Source organism: Babylonia areolata, chromosome 35 (assembly GCF_041734735.1).
Source record: "Babylonia areolata isolate BAREFJ2019XMU chromosome 35, ASM4173473v1, whole genome shotgun sequence".
Taxonomy (NCBI): Eukaryota; Metazoa; Mollusca; class Gastropoda; order Neogastropoda; family Buccinidae; genus Babylonia; species Babylonia areolata.
Genome location: NC_134910.1, coordinates 6,712,551 through 6,729,200, shown reverse-complemented (window position 1 = coordinate 6,729,200; position 16,650 = coordinate 6,712,551). Strand labels below are relative to the sequence as shown.

General features: G+C 43.8%; 1 protein-coding gene across 3 annotated transcripts; it reads left to right on the top strand.

Moving 5' to 3' along the window:
* Nucleotides 1-2,534: 2,534 nt before the first annotated feature.
* Nucleotides 2,535-13,805, top strand: LOC143278051 (uncharacterized). Of its 3 annotated transcripts, none has more exons than XM_076583064.1 (6): nucleotides 2,535-2,586; nucleotides 5,017-5,435; nucleotides 5,941-6,105; nucleotides 8,205-8,395; nucleotides 11,697-11,943; nucleotides 13,481-13,805. In XM_076583064.1, the coding sequence occupies exons 4-6, from the start codon at nucleotides 8,295-8,297 to the stop codon at nucleotides 13,787-13,789; spliced, it is 657 nt and encodes a 218-aa protein (XP_076439179.1). In that variant the 5' UTR covers nucleotides 2,535-2,586; nucleotides 5,017-5,435; nucleotides 5,941-6,105; nucleotides 8,205-8,294; the 3' UTR covers nucleotides 13,790-13,805. The 3 variants fall into 3 exon arrangements, with proteins under 3 accessions (XP_076439179.1, XP_076439176.1, XP_076439178.1); XM_076583061.1 differs by having other exon boundaries at nucleotides 13,478-13,805; XM_076583063.1 differs by having other exon boundaries at nucleotides 2,553-2,586; nucleotides 5,128-5,435; nucleotides 13,478-13,805.
* The last annotated feature ends 2,845 nt before the right edge of the window (nucleotides 13,806-16,650 follow it).

Genomic DNA, 16,650 nt, shown 5'->3' with positions numbered 1-16,650 from the left:
GGTCATTGGTGGTCAGCGATCATTGGTTCATAATGATTTCCTGAAAGTTTTATCAATTTGCCATCCAAATATACTTGTCTGCCAAAAACGATTTACGGTATGAATATACCAGGGTATGATTAGAAAACACTGTTTTTATATTGTCGAGAAAGTGTGTGATCAACAAAAATGATATGTTGTTATTAAAGAAGTGTCCTGTTTGACTAAGATTAGGTTTGTAGAGATTCATATTATATTACTCAGTCTTTTACTATCAAGAATGACCAGCTAAAATGTACCCTAGCGTTACAGGCGTTCTGTTACTGACCTATTTCTTTTCAGTGGTATTTTTCTTTACAGAACTTATTCCTTAAAGTCCTTCTTGGTTTTCTTTGTAAATTGTGACAAATTGCATTGATTAACTTTAAAACCATCATCAATACTGAATCTCATATCGCGGCGAAACAGTGTGAATGTGTGTGTGTGTGTGTGTGTGTGTGTGTGTGTGTGTGTGTGTGTGTGTGTGTGTGTTCGCCGAATAATGTACTTACTGTGCCGGTGTCAGCGGGATGCACACAACGTATATGTTTGTGTATAAGTGTGTGTGTGCGGGCAGAGAGAGAGAGAGAGAGAGAGAGAGAGAGAGAGACAGACAGACAGACAGACAGACAGACAGACATAGACAGAGAGAGAGAAAGACAGAGACAGAGAGAGAGAATAAGAGAGAGAATGACAGATAGAGGCATAGAGGGGGAGAGATAAACAGAAAATGAGAAACGGAGAGAGAGAGAGAGAGAGAGAGAGGAGAGAGAATGAGAATTGGAATGGTTTATTCACAATCAGGCCACAGCCCCTAGTGAAGGGGGTATACGTAAACATAATACAACTCAGCGAAAACACATAAACAAATAAACATTAATATAGACAACAAACCGTGCATTGTATCCGTGTAAACATATAGACAACAAAAAATACATTATAACTAATGAGAGATACAGAGAGAACTCAGAACTCAGTACATCGACCTTGGGCCACAGTACAAAAGGACTGGGGTCTGTAGAGAGAGAGAGAGAGAGAGAGAGTGACAGAGAGGGGGAGACAGACAGAGAGAGAGAGAGTGGCAGAGAGGGGGAGACAGAGAGAGAGAGAGAGTGGCAGAGATGGGGAGACAGAGAGAGAGAGAGAGTGGCAGAGAGGGGGAGACAGAGAGAGAGAGAGAGAGAGAGAGAGTGGCAGAGAGGGGGAGAGACAGAGAAACAGAAAATGAGAGACGGAGAGAGACAGAAAGAGCGAGACAGAGGGAAGAGAGAGAATGAGAGAGAGAGACTGAGAGAGAGAGAGAGAGAGAGGGAGAGAGAGAGAAGAGAGAGTGGCAGAGAGGGGGAGAGACAGAGAAACAGAAAATGAGAGACGGAGACGGTGAGAGAGAGACAGAGAGAGAAGAGAGAGACAGAGAGAAAGAAAGAAAGAAACTGACAGAGAGAAGAGAGAGAGAGAGTGGCAGAGAGGGGGAGGGGAGACAGAGAAACAGAAAATGCCGAGAAACGAAGATTGAATGAGAGAGAGAAAGAGAGAGAGAAAAAAAAAACTGACAGAGAGAGCCGAGAGGCAGAGAGAGAGAGAGAGAGAGAGAGAGAGAGAGAGTGGCAGAGAGGGGGAGAGACAGAGAAACAGAAAATGAGAGACGAAGAGAGAGAGAGAGCGTTTCCCCGTAGACACACTGAGTCGTGATGAAAAAGTTTAAGTCCATTCCACACAACAGCGGGCCCAACAAACAAGTCGCTGCTCAACTCTGAAGGCGGACGGCTGGTATGAAGAGAACACATAACACATTCATCATTCCACAACACATCTTTGATCAAGCAGAAAGCATTATCAGTCACAAATATATACATAGGGCCTACATCTGTATTTGACTAAACGTTTTTGGATCTTTGTGAGAGCGGGGAGTATCGACACGGGGGAGTATTGACGCGGGGGAGTATCGGGCTGACCCCCCCCCCCCCCCAAGAACCTATATATTGTGCTGTGCAGTCCCGTGTGCAGCACGCACTTGGCGCGCTGAAAAAGAATCCATGGCAACAAAAGAGGTGTTCTCTGGCAAAATTATGCAGAAGAAATCCAAGCTGATAGGCACACAGATAGATATGCATGCACCCAAGGCCTGACAAGCGCGTTGGCTTATGCTGCTGGTCGGACATCTGTATTGCAGATATGCTATAGCGTTTATTGATCTGTCCGAATGCAGTGACACCTTGAGAAAACGCAACTGAAATAGACGACACTTCCTTTGATTGTGGCCCAGCAGACAAATTACACAAGAAATACGAAAATTAACCCAACGCAGACTTAGCAAACGACTTCCTTCGATTAGCAGACGATGCCAATATTCTTTTGCAGTCATTTAGCACTTCGGGTGATGCTTCATCTCATAAAAAGTACCAGTGTTATGTGCTTTTAAATTCTTAATATCATCGTTTTAAGCGGTAAGATGTACAAAATGATCTGGCCTGTACATCAGTCACGGTCGGTCGAAACTGTGGCTACGATGGTATATAATTCAAAATGGCGGTGTTTCATTGACGAATCGGCCGCCCAGTACAACAGGTAGGACGGCGTTTTTCGAAAGGGTTTCGCCGTTACTATTTGAAGTCGACAAAATGAATTCGGACTTAGTTTGAATGATGCAGTGTAAAGTTTTAATAGCAGAGATAGGGCCTTCTAACTTTTATTCACATGCACTGCATATTCAGGGACACAGTGACACAAACACTGGCCAACATCACACACAGTGTTACACACACACGCACGCACACTGCACACACACACACACACACACACACACACACACAGAGTCCTTGAGTGTGTACTTTATGCACAGAGACACACATGCTTCACGCGATAAACACACGAATGCATTTGCTAACCGGTGAAGAATTTACAAGTAGCAGTGTGGACTTAAATGCATTATTGCAGAGGCAGCCAGAAAGTACAATCTGACAGCAAATCATTTCAAACCCACATATTATATTGGTGTGGACAAATAATTAGTTTCAAAAAATTACCATTGGTGTATTTGTTTAAACTGGAAATAGTGAACATCTAAATATTTCATCAAACATTCTGTTACTATGTAACTAACATTCACAGGCAAGAGCGATCATTTCACTCTGAGGGTCCCAGGTTCGAATCACGGTGACGGCGTCTGGTGGGTGAAGGGTGGAGATTTTTACGATCTCCCAGGTCAACATATGTGCAGACCTGCTAGTGCCTGAACCCCCTTCATGTGTATATGCAAGCAGAAGATCAAATACGCACGTTAAAGATCCTGTAATCCATGTCAGCGTTCGGTGGGTCATGGAAACAAGAACATACCCAGCATGCACACCCCCGAAAACAGAGTATGGCTGCATACATGGCGGGGTAAAAACGGTCATACATGTAAAAGCCCACTCGTGTGCATACGAGTGAACGTGGGAGTTGCAGCCCACGAACGCTGAAGAAGAAGAAGAATTTCACTGCTGGTCATGTTGTGCCTTATTCCAAGGAAACAAGACAGGAAGCTGTGTTATAACTGTACTAAAGCTGACTTTGATTCCCTCAGAAAGGAACTGCAAAACACAGACTGAGGCAGCATGGTGTCTGCTTAAAGGAAAGATACAAGAAGCGATGAGAAGGTAGTACCAAAGAAACCCACCGGCAGGGTAAGAAGGAACAAGTGGATGGACAGGGGTACACTGGCCTCAGTTTGCAAGAAGCACCACTGTTTCGAAGATGGCTGCAAATGAAGTCAGGAGAAAACTACACTGCCTACTTCAAAGCAAGGAACAAAGCATCTAAGGGATGTCAAAAGACCAGGAGAAAGCTTGAGGAAATGATAGTGTCAAAGGCCAAGAAAAACCTCAAGGCCTTCTGGTCATATGTGAAATAAAAAGCAACAACAAAGGCAGGAGTGGCTGACTTAAAACAAGAGGATGGAAGCAAGACGAAGAATGTTGAAGAAAAAGCAGAGCTACTCAACCACGTTTTCCAGAGTGTATTTACCATTGAAGACGATGGTCCTTCCCTGACCCCCTCACATACAGCTACAAAGAACCCTTGCTGGACATCAACATTGAGACAGAGGAGGTGGAGAATCTATACTGGCAAAATCATCAGACATCCTGGCAAAACCAGTTAGCATTCTCTTAAAGGGGGGAGACCAGCATACCTGGTTGAGCCTGAACTCCCATAATGTGTATACATGTACACACATCAAACTCAAAGATCCTGTTGAAAAAAAAAAAAAAAAAGGAGGGAAAGAAGAAAAAGTATAAACTGTAAACAGTATAATCCTTGTCACTAGTTTTACAAGTGTCAGAGTTAAGATGGTTGTGGAAACAGATTACACAATATGCACAATCATGACATAAAGCAATATGACTGATTCAGCTTTTATTTCTATTAATCTTATTATTAATAATCATTTTTTTCTCATCTGATGTAGTGTAGCATATATATGGATCTGTAATTCTTTTTAATCAGCAGATGTACTGTAGTATATATGGATCTGCCTGCTTGCTCTGGCATCCCCTTGAAACTGAAAGTGACAAATGTATAGATAACAGCAGTATAGATTTCATGTTGTCTGTGAAGGAAAAAAAGCATGCTTTTGTTTTCAACTGCAACACCTAAAAAGAAAGCTGAAATGATTAATTTATGTATAACTAGGGCTCAGAGGCCGGTGATTTTAGTCCCAGCTACTTCTACTTTTGGCTGAATAATTAAACAGCACAGATGACGTGGTAGCACAATCAACCAACTCACATCCACCCCACCCCAACCCATCCCCCCAAAAAGAAAAATTACAGTTAACAAATAACTTAAGATCTGCAAACTGTGAGTTCTTTCCTGATAAGTAATATGAAAGCAGTGTAACACTTGTGTAAAGTGAACTTGCTTTCATTGCTTACTTTATACAGCAGAATAATTGAAAAATATTCAGGAAGATCTTAACTGCATAAACTCAAGTCAGATAATGTATGTTCCTGTGAGCAGGTTGCAGAACAAGAAGGAAAAGCTTATCATCAAAATCGATGAAGGAACGAAAGTCAAAACCTCCTCAAAGAAATGGATCAACCTTCTCAGCCCCCTTTCTTGATAAAACAGGACGAAGAAGACAGCATGAAAGCAGAGCTCCATGGGGTATTTAACGTCCAGACAACAACAGTCAGCGGCAGCAGCCAGAAGGAGACTCTCCTTGTGGAGCTGGGTGAGGCGGGACCTGTGAAGACAGAAGGTGACCTGACCAGCGTGGGTGAAGGTGAGGCTGTGGATTCAGAGCGTGCGGCGCAGGCCGTGGGTCAGGCGGATGGAGCGTGGGCGCCTCAACAGACATCGGGGACAGAAAGCCAGGGCAGAAAGTGTCGGAGTGTCAAGGCTGCAGAAAGATCTGCTCCCCGAAGAAGTACCAGCAGGTGTGTCTGTGCATGGTTTCGTGTACGTGTGTGTGTGTATGTGTGTGTGTTTGTGTGTGTGTGTGTGTGTGTGTGTGTGCATGCGCCCTATGTCTGTGTTGGTGGTCTTCAGTTTAGGAGTTGACCCTTCACGTACATGTGTGCAGTCCACACATGAACACATGCATGCACGCACACAGAGCATTATATCTTAAATCACTCAAATTGAATAAACCTTAAATCGATGGACACTTGCATGCACACATTCACACACATACACACGCACGCATGCACACGCGCACAGAACAGACATAGGGACACACACACACACAGGAACACATACACACACACACACACACACACACAGGGACACTCGCACGCTCACACACACACACGCACGCACGCACGCACACACACAGGGACACACACACACACACACACACACACACACACATACATACTGCATCTCTCGTTTTCATTTCATTATGAAAAATGGTACTGATTATTATTATCATCCATGTCACAGGAGTTGTCGTAAGAGCAAGAGGCAGGAAAAAACGGCAGAACGCAGAAAATCTTTGCGCCATGCAAGGGACGATGATCTAGCAGACCTGCAGATTCACTTTGTGGATGCCCCCCCGCTGGCTGTGTTGGTGGAGACAGCACCACTTCTCAGACAAGAAAGAGTCGGGTAAATACATAACACCTTGTGATTGCACTCTGCTGTGACATTTTAGCTGTTTATTTTATTAGATAAGCACAAAATTGGTGAATGGTTGTTGTAATGTATGACAGCATTGTGATTATGCAGTTAAAAAGATGGATAGCCGTCCAGCTGCCTGGCAGTTTGTGTAGTGGGTTGTGTTTATTACAGATTGTGTATTAAAATCATAATAGGTTTTTACAATTTCCAAACCTTGGACAGAAAACAAAATCAGATATATATATATATATATAGATATATAGATCAGATATATATCCAAATTTGTTATATGTATATATATTCGTGTTATATATATAAATTTGTTATATATATACAAATAGTAATTCGGATGAGACGATAAACCGAGGTCCCGTGTGCAGCATGCACTTAGCGCACGTAAAAGAACCCACAGCACAAAAGGGTTGTTCCTGGCAAAATTATGTAGAAAAATCCACTGCAATAGGAAAAACAAATAAAACTGCACACAGGGAAAAATACAAAAAGAATAGGTGGTGCCGTGGTGTAGCAACGTGCTCTCCCTGGGGAGAGCAGCCTGAATTTTCACACAGAGAAATCTGTTGTGATAAAAAGAGAAATACAAATACAAATAATATATATATATATATATATATATAACACTTTTCTGATAATGCTTTAACCCTTTGAGCCCTGAATTCCTGAGCAATTTTAACCCTTCTGCCTGAGCTCCTGAGCCAAAATTTGCAAATAATTGGTATTAAACCCTTTGAGCCCTGACCACCGATTTACCGGTGGTAGAGAAAAATGACATAATGCCCAGCCACCGGTTGAGCGGTGCGTAATCACTTGAAGCGTGCAGTCTCAACCTGGCCTGTCAGGGCAGAAATCAGGGACAAAACGTGCGAGAAAACACCTGTACACAACGCAGCAAGTAACTGATATGCTTGATGATGTATCGGAAGTAGAGTATGACAATGATTACTCTGATAGTGAGGTGGAATTCGAATCGGATGATTTTGCTACAGATAGTGATGATGTTGAAAATGAATCTGAGCATGCAGAATCAGTTGATCAAAGGAGGCGTGTCAGGTTGAGACTCTGCACGCTTCATGGTAGAAATCGATCTTTTTTTATCCAAAGCACATGCACAAAACACAATGTTGGTACTACGTTCGCTGACGTCAGAATATTACGTTTTTTCTGATTGGCTCTTCAATATAAGTCAACCAATAGCAAAACACGACACAAGTGTTTACGCACCGCTCAACCAGTGGCCAGGCAGTATGCCACCCCTCCCCACCACTGGTAAAGCGGTGGTCAGGGCTCAAAGGGTTCAAATTCATGTGTATGTGTGTATATGTATGTATGTGACAAATTTGAAAAAAAACAAACTTCTACATCTCATTGCTGGACAAAGACATCACACTTGCCCTCATCTGCGACCAAAATGCCCCCTCATTTTTGACTCACTTGTGTAAACAAAGTGAGTCTATGTTTTAACCTGGTGTTCGGTTGTCTGTGTGTGTGTGTGTGTGTGTGTGTGTCCGTGGTAAACTTTAACATTGACATTTTCTCTGCAAATACTTTGTCAGTTGACACCAAATTAGGCATAAAAATAGGGAAAATTCAGTTCTTTCCAGTCATCTTGTTTAAAACAATATTGCACCTCTGGGATGGGCACAAAAAAATAAATAATGAAGCCTAATTATATGCAAACTGCATTTACTGTTATATTTATATTTTTTGTATTCTCTAAACTTGGCACTTTGATCTGATATTCTGACCCAACAACAAGAGCAGTCATATTATCATTTTATGTTCAAACAGGAACTTCTTTTGCTAAGCATGGAAGTTTTATTTATTTTGCAAACGTTTTGGTACAGATAGTAAAAAAGGGAAATTACTCTGTAATTAATGCTAGGGGACTTAATTTGCTTTAAACTGATCTTTCTCATCTTAAACATTACATTTTGAAATTATACTCAATACATAAAAAGCTTGTGTGTTTTACTCTCAGTCACAAGTGAGTCGTGAAGGCCTTGCCTCTCTTCTTCATCTTATTTTAATTCTCTCTTTTTTTTTCTTCTTCTTTTCTTCTTGTCCTCCAGGGAAGGAAGAGCACTAGGTCAGGGGCAGAGAACTCCCAGAGGGTGAAGGTGAGGAGGGGAGGAAGGAGGGGGGCCCAGACGACGCCCTGCATGGTGGACATTGGCCGTGAGGTGTTTGAGCAGTGGCGAAGCATTGGCGTCCAGAGACGGCTGTGCAGTGATGCTGACATCGCTGCCTTCCTGCTGAAGCAGTGAGTGGCCACAGGAAGCTTTGTGTGCTGTGCAGTGCACTGGATTGCTTTCAGTACAAGGTGTATGCCTTCACGTTGTTGGGTTGTTTTTTTGACTCACTTGTGTAAACAAAGTGAGTCTATGTTTTAACCCGGTGTTTGGTTGTCTGTGTGTGTGTGTGTGTGTGTGTGTGTATCTGTGTGTCTGTGTGTCCGTGGTAAACTTTAACATTGACATTTTCTCTGCAAATACTTTGTCAGTTGACACCAAATTTGGCATAAAAATTGGAAAAATTCAGTTCTTTCCAGTCATCTTGTTTAAAACAATATTGCACCTCTGGGATGGGCGCAAAAAAATAAAAAAAAGAAGCCTAATTATATGCAAACGGCATTTAATGTTATATTTATATTTTTTGTATTCTCTAAACTTGGCACTTTGACCTCTTATTCTGACACAACAACAAGAGGAGTCATTATTATCATTTTTTGTTCAAACAGGAGCTTCTTTTGCTAAGCATGGAATTTTTATTTATTTTGCAAACGTTTTGGTGCAGGTAGTAAAAAAGGGAAATTACTCTGTAATTAATGCTAGGGGACTTAATTTATCACAAGTGAGTCTTGAAGGCCTTGCCTCTCTTGTTTTTGTATGATTTAAAAAAAACAACTGTACTGTAGTGACAGAGAGAGTTATACAATGCAGCGCAATTCAGTTGAACACAGCACAACGCAACACAACACAACACAACACAATACAAAACAATGCAACACAATACAGTGGTGTGTTGACCAGCTTCTGCACAAGGGCTATCAGGTCCTGTATCACTTGTCAGTCCTTACTAACCCCCCCCCCCCCCCCACATTCCCCTTTCCCCTCCCCAAAAAGATCTCAATTGTTGGCAGAATCGGAATAGTCAAACTGATGACAGTGGTAGATTTTTTTGGGAGTACAGAAAATTCAAAACAATATTGCACCTCTGGGATGGGCGCAAAAAAAATAAAAAAAAGAAGCCTAATTATATGCAAACGGCATTTAATGTTATATTTATATTTTTTGTATTCTCTAAACTTGGCACTTTGACCTCTTATTCTGACACAACAACAAGAGGAGTCATTATTATCATTTTACCCGTGGCCGGCTCCTACCCAGAGTTGAGTGTGCTGTGGGCTTAAATGGGGAGACTGGGACCACACAGTCGAGTGTCATCCACTTCAAGGATGCGTCTTTGGGTGTGTTGCTCTAATTACCTGATCAACACTGCAAGTGTCTGTATCTCTCGGGCCTGGTTAACGCCGGGATATCATTATGACAGGAAGCGTAGAGTACAGCCTTGTCACGCAGTCCCAAACCAAAATGGACCTCCATAGCAATATCGTCATCATCATCGTCATCCTCCTCCTCCTTCATCGTCATCAATATAAAAACAAAATAGTCTCAAAGTCTGTGGCCTTTCATGCCCTGCTCTCATGGTGACCTCACTTTCGATGCCCCTCCACTTCCGTGCTTGGGGTGAGTCCTGTCAATGTCGTCAGTGTCGGCAGATTCATGGGGGGCTGTTGTTTGAGGGACGTGGTGGCGGTCTCCACTCTGGGAGAGACGCTCACTCAGTCTGGCTCCGCGACTAAGCCATTATTGTCGTTAGTAGGGGGCTTAGTAGGTGGTGTCCTAAGTACGTTAAAACAGAACAGGCACCACTGAACACCACCGAAGTGACTCAGCAGCAGTGCAGGGTCTCCTCTGGTGTGTGGCCTCCGGGCGACCTAACATCGATGGTTCCCTGTGGACTGCCGACACTGGAACTGCGACGGACGAACCCGGGTGTGGCCGTGTACGGGGGAATCTAAATGAGCGGCGTAGGAGTAATGCCACTGAAACGGTGCAGATGATGGGGCAGCAAAAAAAAAAAAAAAAGAAAAAAAAAAGAAAATTCAAAACAAATGATAGCATAGAACCTTGCCTTATGTTTGATTTAAATATACTGACAAGATTTCATTTGAAATTTTGATACGCTGTGGTACGTAGTGCTTTTAGGTATTAAGAACACACTCTAAATATAATGAAATGTCCATTATGCAGAAATGTCATTTTGCACTCTGTTGTCTTAGATTTCAGGTTTTTTCAGCTAGTTTACAAATAAAACCCTATCACCTGTAAAACTTTCAATAGTTATGGCTGCTATAACTTAGCATGTAATCAATAATTCTGTCATATTCTTATATCAAGTGTTCAAAAGAAGACAAAGTCGTCAGCTCTTGACTATGATACAGTTTTATTAGCATGCTGTGCAATATGGATAGCCACTGCTGACATGTTGGCATGTGTACTGCCCTGTTCATACTTCATGTGCTGATTGACTTATTCTCAAATAAAACCCTATCATCTGTAAAACTTTCAATAGTTATGGCTGCTATAACTTAGCATGTAATCAGTAATTCTGTCATATTCTTATATCAAGTGTTCAAAAGAAGACAAAGTCGTCAGCTCTTGACTAAGGATACAGTTTTACTAGCATGCTGTGCAGTATGGATAGCCACTGCTGACATGTTGGCATGTGTACTGCCCTGTTCATACTTCATACGCTGATTGACTTATTCTCTTGAATTCTTCCCACTTCGAAAAATAGAAGGTCTTGTTTTGTTCACACCCCTTCACGTGGGGTCTTTGGCCTGAATGAAGGAAGTTGTGACTGTGTTTGTTGTTCAGACATGCCAACCCCTGTCAAGTGTTTGTAGGAACAATCGGGACTCCCAGCCACTTCAGCAAACATACATTTTATCTTCAAGGCATACAAGCACTTAGGCCTAGCTGCAACACGGTGTAACTGCTGCTCCGTAGCTTAATCCACTGGGCATAGACACTCTTTGACCCAAGACACAACTTGATTTAGCCACGTTCTCTTTTGTTTGGGCATACAGTTAAGCTGATTGGTCCACTCAATGCTGCTTCAATGTAAACACACACAAGTTTAGCTGAGCATCATCACGTGAGACCAGGTTTAGTAGTGACCGCCCTGGCCTCGTGATTGATAGGTCTAGAACGTCTGGTTAATGTTACGACAGGAAGGCATGTGACTATGCTATGTAGTCGAAAATGAACTCGTCAGATCTATTGTGATGTTGGCGTAACGTCGGAACAAACTGCGATCAAGCATAACTACTTCTTCTTCTGCGTTCGTGGGCTGCAACTCCCACGTTCACTCGCATGCACACGAGTGGGCTTTTACGTGTATGACCGTTTTGTAGGCAGCCGTACTCCGCTTTCAGGGGTAGGCGTAACCAAAATGCGGCGAAATCATAACAGTTGGCATCTCTGGTTGTTGTCCAGCTTCAGCACAACCGACGTCAGGCCCTGTGCCACCTGCCAGTCCCCCCTGCAGCTGCTGTGCCCCCACTGCCCCCCTCCTCCTCCTCCCCTGTCCTCCTCCACCCCCTCCCCCACCACTCATGTGTCCTGCCCCCCTCCTCACCTCGCCCCCAGCACCTCCCCCAAGTCCTCACCAATGCCGTCCCCACGGTCTGCGGAGGGGGAAGAGGATGAAGTGGTGGAGGTTTTGCCGTCCCAGCCAGTGGAGGTTTGTGTGTGTGTGTGTGTTTGCTGGTGTGTGTGTGTGTGTGTGTGTGTGTGTGTGCATGTGTGGGAGGGTGTGTGTGTGTGTGTGTGTGTGTGTGTGAATGCGTGGGAGTGTATGTGTGTGTGTGTGTGTGTGTGTGTCAAAGTCGAGTCAGAATAGTTTGCTTGTTAGACCTGTAGCCCGTACACATGGAGTTCACATACATGAAGGTACTGAAGACCGTTATTGAGCACTTTCTTTGCCCATTGCTTCTTTTCTTACTGAGCAAGTATGTGTGAGTGTGTACTGCATGTCAGTGTGTGTGTGTTTTGTGTTATGCATGCTCTGTGTGTGTGTGTGTGTGTGGGGGGGGGGGTGTTTTCTCATTTCTTAATTTTACATCTGTTGAACTCCGACTGACTCAGAGTGATATTAGATGTGGAAAAACATAGGATGTGGATGAGGGGATGATGGATCGGGGGGCAGGGGTGTTGGGGTGGGGATTTGGGAGATCGAGGGTTGAGAGCAGAGTGGGAAAGTGTGTGTGTGTGTATGTGTGTGTGTGTGTGTAAATGTTTATGTATTATTTGTATGTCTGTGAGCGTGTGATGTGGTTTTAAATTGAAATCATTTAAGTTTTTAAGATTAAGATATTTTGTGGATAATTTAGTTTTAAAGCCATTTGTTTTCCATCTAAACAAAAACATATTATTTTCTATCAATGCGGAAATGGCTTTTTATTTTGCTGATCTTAACAGTTCAGTAGTTATTATCAGTTATTATGAGGGAGTTTGGGAATTGCCTCCTAGTATGGTGGTGTGCGTCCATCGAGATCGATGATGACCATCGTTGTCATCCAGCTGGGGGGAGGGTGGTGGTGGTGGGGGGGGTGGGGGAGATGCTCATGGATCTACTTGTGAGTGCGCAGATGGCTGAATAGTCCAATCTGCGCACGAAATGTTCGCTGACAGTTGGGGCAGACAAAGACAGGCATGTCATTGTCAGGGAGCCTCCTAGCATACATTTCCACTAAACAACATATAATTCCAATTTAATTACACATACTTAACCGTGACCCAACTAGTGCAGACTCCGGCAGGGGTCTGACATTCCTGCCTGTGCAAACTACTATCCGCCTATGCGGAGAAAATGAAACTACAGCCGATAACCTCCCGGAAGTAGGTAACCTCCCCTTTGTCCCGCTGGCTAACGCCCTCTTTTTCCGGCAGCCATTATGACTCCTGTCCTGTGCTCTCCATACGGCTAATTTTTTTCGTATTTTCTGTCTGTCTGTCGATTCTCTGGCGTTCTTGTTTTTTGTCAAATTTTGTCTCGAACCAGGTCACATAATTATATGGTTCGATTGGGATATCGAGCTAAAATTAAGGCGCGATCGATATTGATTCGCGGACACTCTGGGCCCTCTATTTCTGGCCCTGTCAACAACGCCAACCCGACGCCTCCCCCACTTCCTTCGCTTCCTCCGGTCGACTCCAGCAAATTCAATAAACAACCATAAAAAAATTTTTAAAAAATCTTTTTGAATGGTTCCCAGCAGGTGAAGCCAGCGTCAAGGAGAGGCAGGAAACGGAAGGCATCGGTGCCGACCCCAGCCCCCAAGAGAGGCAGCAGACCACTCAGCCCAGAGCCGTCATCCCCAGCCCCGAAAAGAGGCAGGAAGGGAAAGGCCGAACCCAAAGCACACGCCTGTTCCGACTGCGGGGCCACGTTCACACGGGCGACAGCGCTCAAAGTGCACATGAGGAAACACACAGGTCTGTCCCTTTGTTGCTGTTCGCTTGTTTTTCTGCTTCGTGTGTCGTCTAGTTTATTTCAAAGAGCCTGTATTTATATCATATGTGCCTAGGAAGCAAGAGAATCTGAGGGCGCTGGTTCGAATCACGGCTCAGCCGCCGATATTTTCTCCCCCTCCATTAGACCTTGAGTGGTGGTCTGGACGCTAGTCATTTGGATAAGATGATAAACCGAGGTCCCGTGTGCAGCATGCACTTAGCGCACGTAAAAGAACCCATGGCAACAAAAGGGTTGTTCCTGGCAAAATTCTGTAGAAAAATACACTTGGATAGTAAAAACAAATAAAACTGCACGCAGGAAAAAATACCAAAAAAATGGGTGGCGCTGTAGTGTAGCGACGCGCTCTCCCTGGGGAGAGCAGCCCGAATTTCACACAGAGAAATCTGTTGTGATAAAAAGAAATACAAATACAAATAAACAACACAGTGGACTTTTTTTGTTTTAAACTTGGTCAAGCGGGGAAAGGGAATCGACTGGAAAGTTTGCTGCAGCTGTTGAGCTTTGTTACAGTGTGAAAAGCAGTCCTTTTGATAGGGCCTTTCGATGTTGACTGAAGTCATCTGTGCCTGTGAACTGTCTAGTTGACTGAAGTTGCGACGGGCACAATAGCCGAGTGGTTAAAGCGTTGGACTTTCAATCTGAGGGTCCCGGGTTCGAATCACGGTGACGGCGCCTGGTGGGTAAAGGGTGGGGATTTTTACGATCTCCCAGGTCAACATATGTGCAGACCTGCTAGTGCCTGAACCCCCTTCGTGTGTAAATGCATGCAGAAGATCAAATACGCACGTTAAAGATCCTGTAATCCATGTCAGCGTTCGGTGGGTTATGGAAACAAGAACATACCCAGCATGCACACCCCCGAAAGCGGAGTATGGCTGCCTACATGGCGGGGTAAAAACGGTCATGCACGTAAAAGCCCACTCATGTACATGCGAGTGAACGTGGGAGTTGCAGCCCACGAACGCAGAAGAAGAAGAAGACTGAAGTTGTTGTGGTGAAAGAGTAAACGTGGTTGTATGTTACCATTTTTGTGTGTCTTAGTGTTGACTTTTTTTTTTGATTGGTGTTTTTTTTGTATATCTTAGTATGATTGTTATCATTTTTGTGTGTCTTGGTATCAACTGTGTTGTTGTGCGTTACTGTTTGCTATATTGTTGTGTTTTGCTGTTTGTGTGTGCATTAATATTGACTGTATTATTGTGTGTGACTGCAAGTGCCTTAGTGTCGACTGTGTTATTATGTACTCCTGTTTGTGTGTGTAACTCTTTTCTTTATTTGATGTTGGATTAGGGTTGAGGATGATGACAGGTAAATTATACTGGCTTTAACTCACTCAGTACGGCCAGTCCTCTCTTCTCCTCTACACAGACCCCTCGGATGTCCAGTGGGTGTCTCAATGACCCAAACTTTAGCTTCCGTCGTCAGAATTGTGGTATTCTTTGTCAACATTCACCTCTTCAGTGTAAGAGCCTTCCGCTTGCAATATTTTGATGGTGGTAATTGGGATGAAATGCTGTTAACGTCTTCTCTTTCACTGTTCGTATCGAGAGAGTTAAACTGTGTACTGTAACTCTTTTCTTTATTTGATGTTGGATTAGGGATGAGGATGATGACAGGTAAGTGTGTACCCTGTGCTTCCTTTTGCAGTGTACACTTGACACTGACCAGGCCAGGCAGATTCACACCCCTGCAGTGTTGGTTAGAGTTTTCTCATAGATGGATCTGTTCAGTCAGTGGATGACAGTGCATTGTGTGGTTCCAGTTTTCCTGTTGAAGCCTGAGGCAGCATTAAAACTTGTTGGGTTTAAAAAAAATTTTTTTTTTATCCATGATTAAAGCACTACACTTTGTGTGGCTCTGGTGCAGAAATGCTGCAGTGTCTGAATAGGTTTGTTTCGGGAGAGTAATTCCTCATGAATGATTTTGTAAGCCAGTGCATGATTCCTGGTGGCATTCATTCATTCATTATGCCCATCGCTCCTGGTGGAGCATAGAACATCAACGACCCCTCGCCATCGCACTCTGTTCTGGGCTGTTCTGGCCATTCCAGTCTTTTGGCTTTCACTGCAGTTTCAGTTTCAGTAGCTCAAGGAGGCGTCACTGCGTTCGGACAAAACCATATACGCTACACCACATCTGCCAAGCAGATGCCTGACCAGCAGCGTAACCCAACGCGCTTAGTCAGGCCTTGAGAAAAAACAACAAAAAAAAACAAACAACAACAACAAAAAAACAGGGGAATAAATAATAGATAAGCTTGCATAAATAAATAAGTCTTTGGGAAGGACGGAGACCCTTCCTTGCCCAGGTGAATGTTTTGGTTCTTTGTCGTCGATGCTTCTGTAACTGGTCTTTTTTACAGGCAGGGTAGTTAACCCTACGCAAACCCCTTTATCCTCCGGGTGAGGTGGTCCTTCCTTAGTCGCCTCTTATGGCATGCATGGCAGGGCAGCGGGTCTGTTCTACCAGTGCCCAGCCCACAGGGCATTCCTGGTGGCATAATTGCCAGCATTTTGAACCCAGGCACAGGAAATGTAGCTTTGCAGGGAGTTCAGAATTGGAAGACAGGGGACCATGCAGCAGCGGAGGACCCCCCCACTTCCCAGAGCTATCTTTTGCCAAAAATGCAGGTGTCCGTATCTCTCAGGCCTGGTTGATTCCCGGGATAAAGTGCTTGAAGGAAGTGCAGAGTACAGCCTTGTCACATAGTCCCATACCCATATAAACCTCCATGTCAGCATCATCATCAGTCTCATCATCATCTGCGAGACTAACCGTCCATGGTCGTATCATCATCACTGTCATCAACAGCTACAAAACTAACTGTCCATGTCATCATCATCATCATCATCATCTACATAACTTACTGTCATCATCATCATCATCATCATCATCATCTACAAAACTTACTGT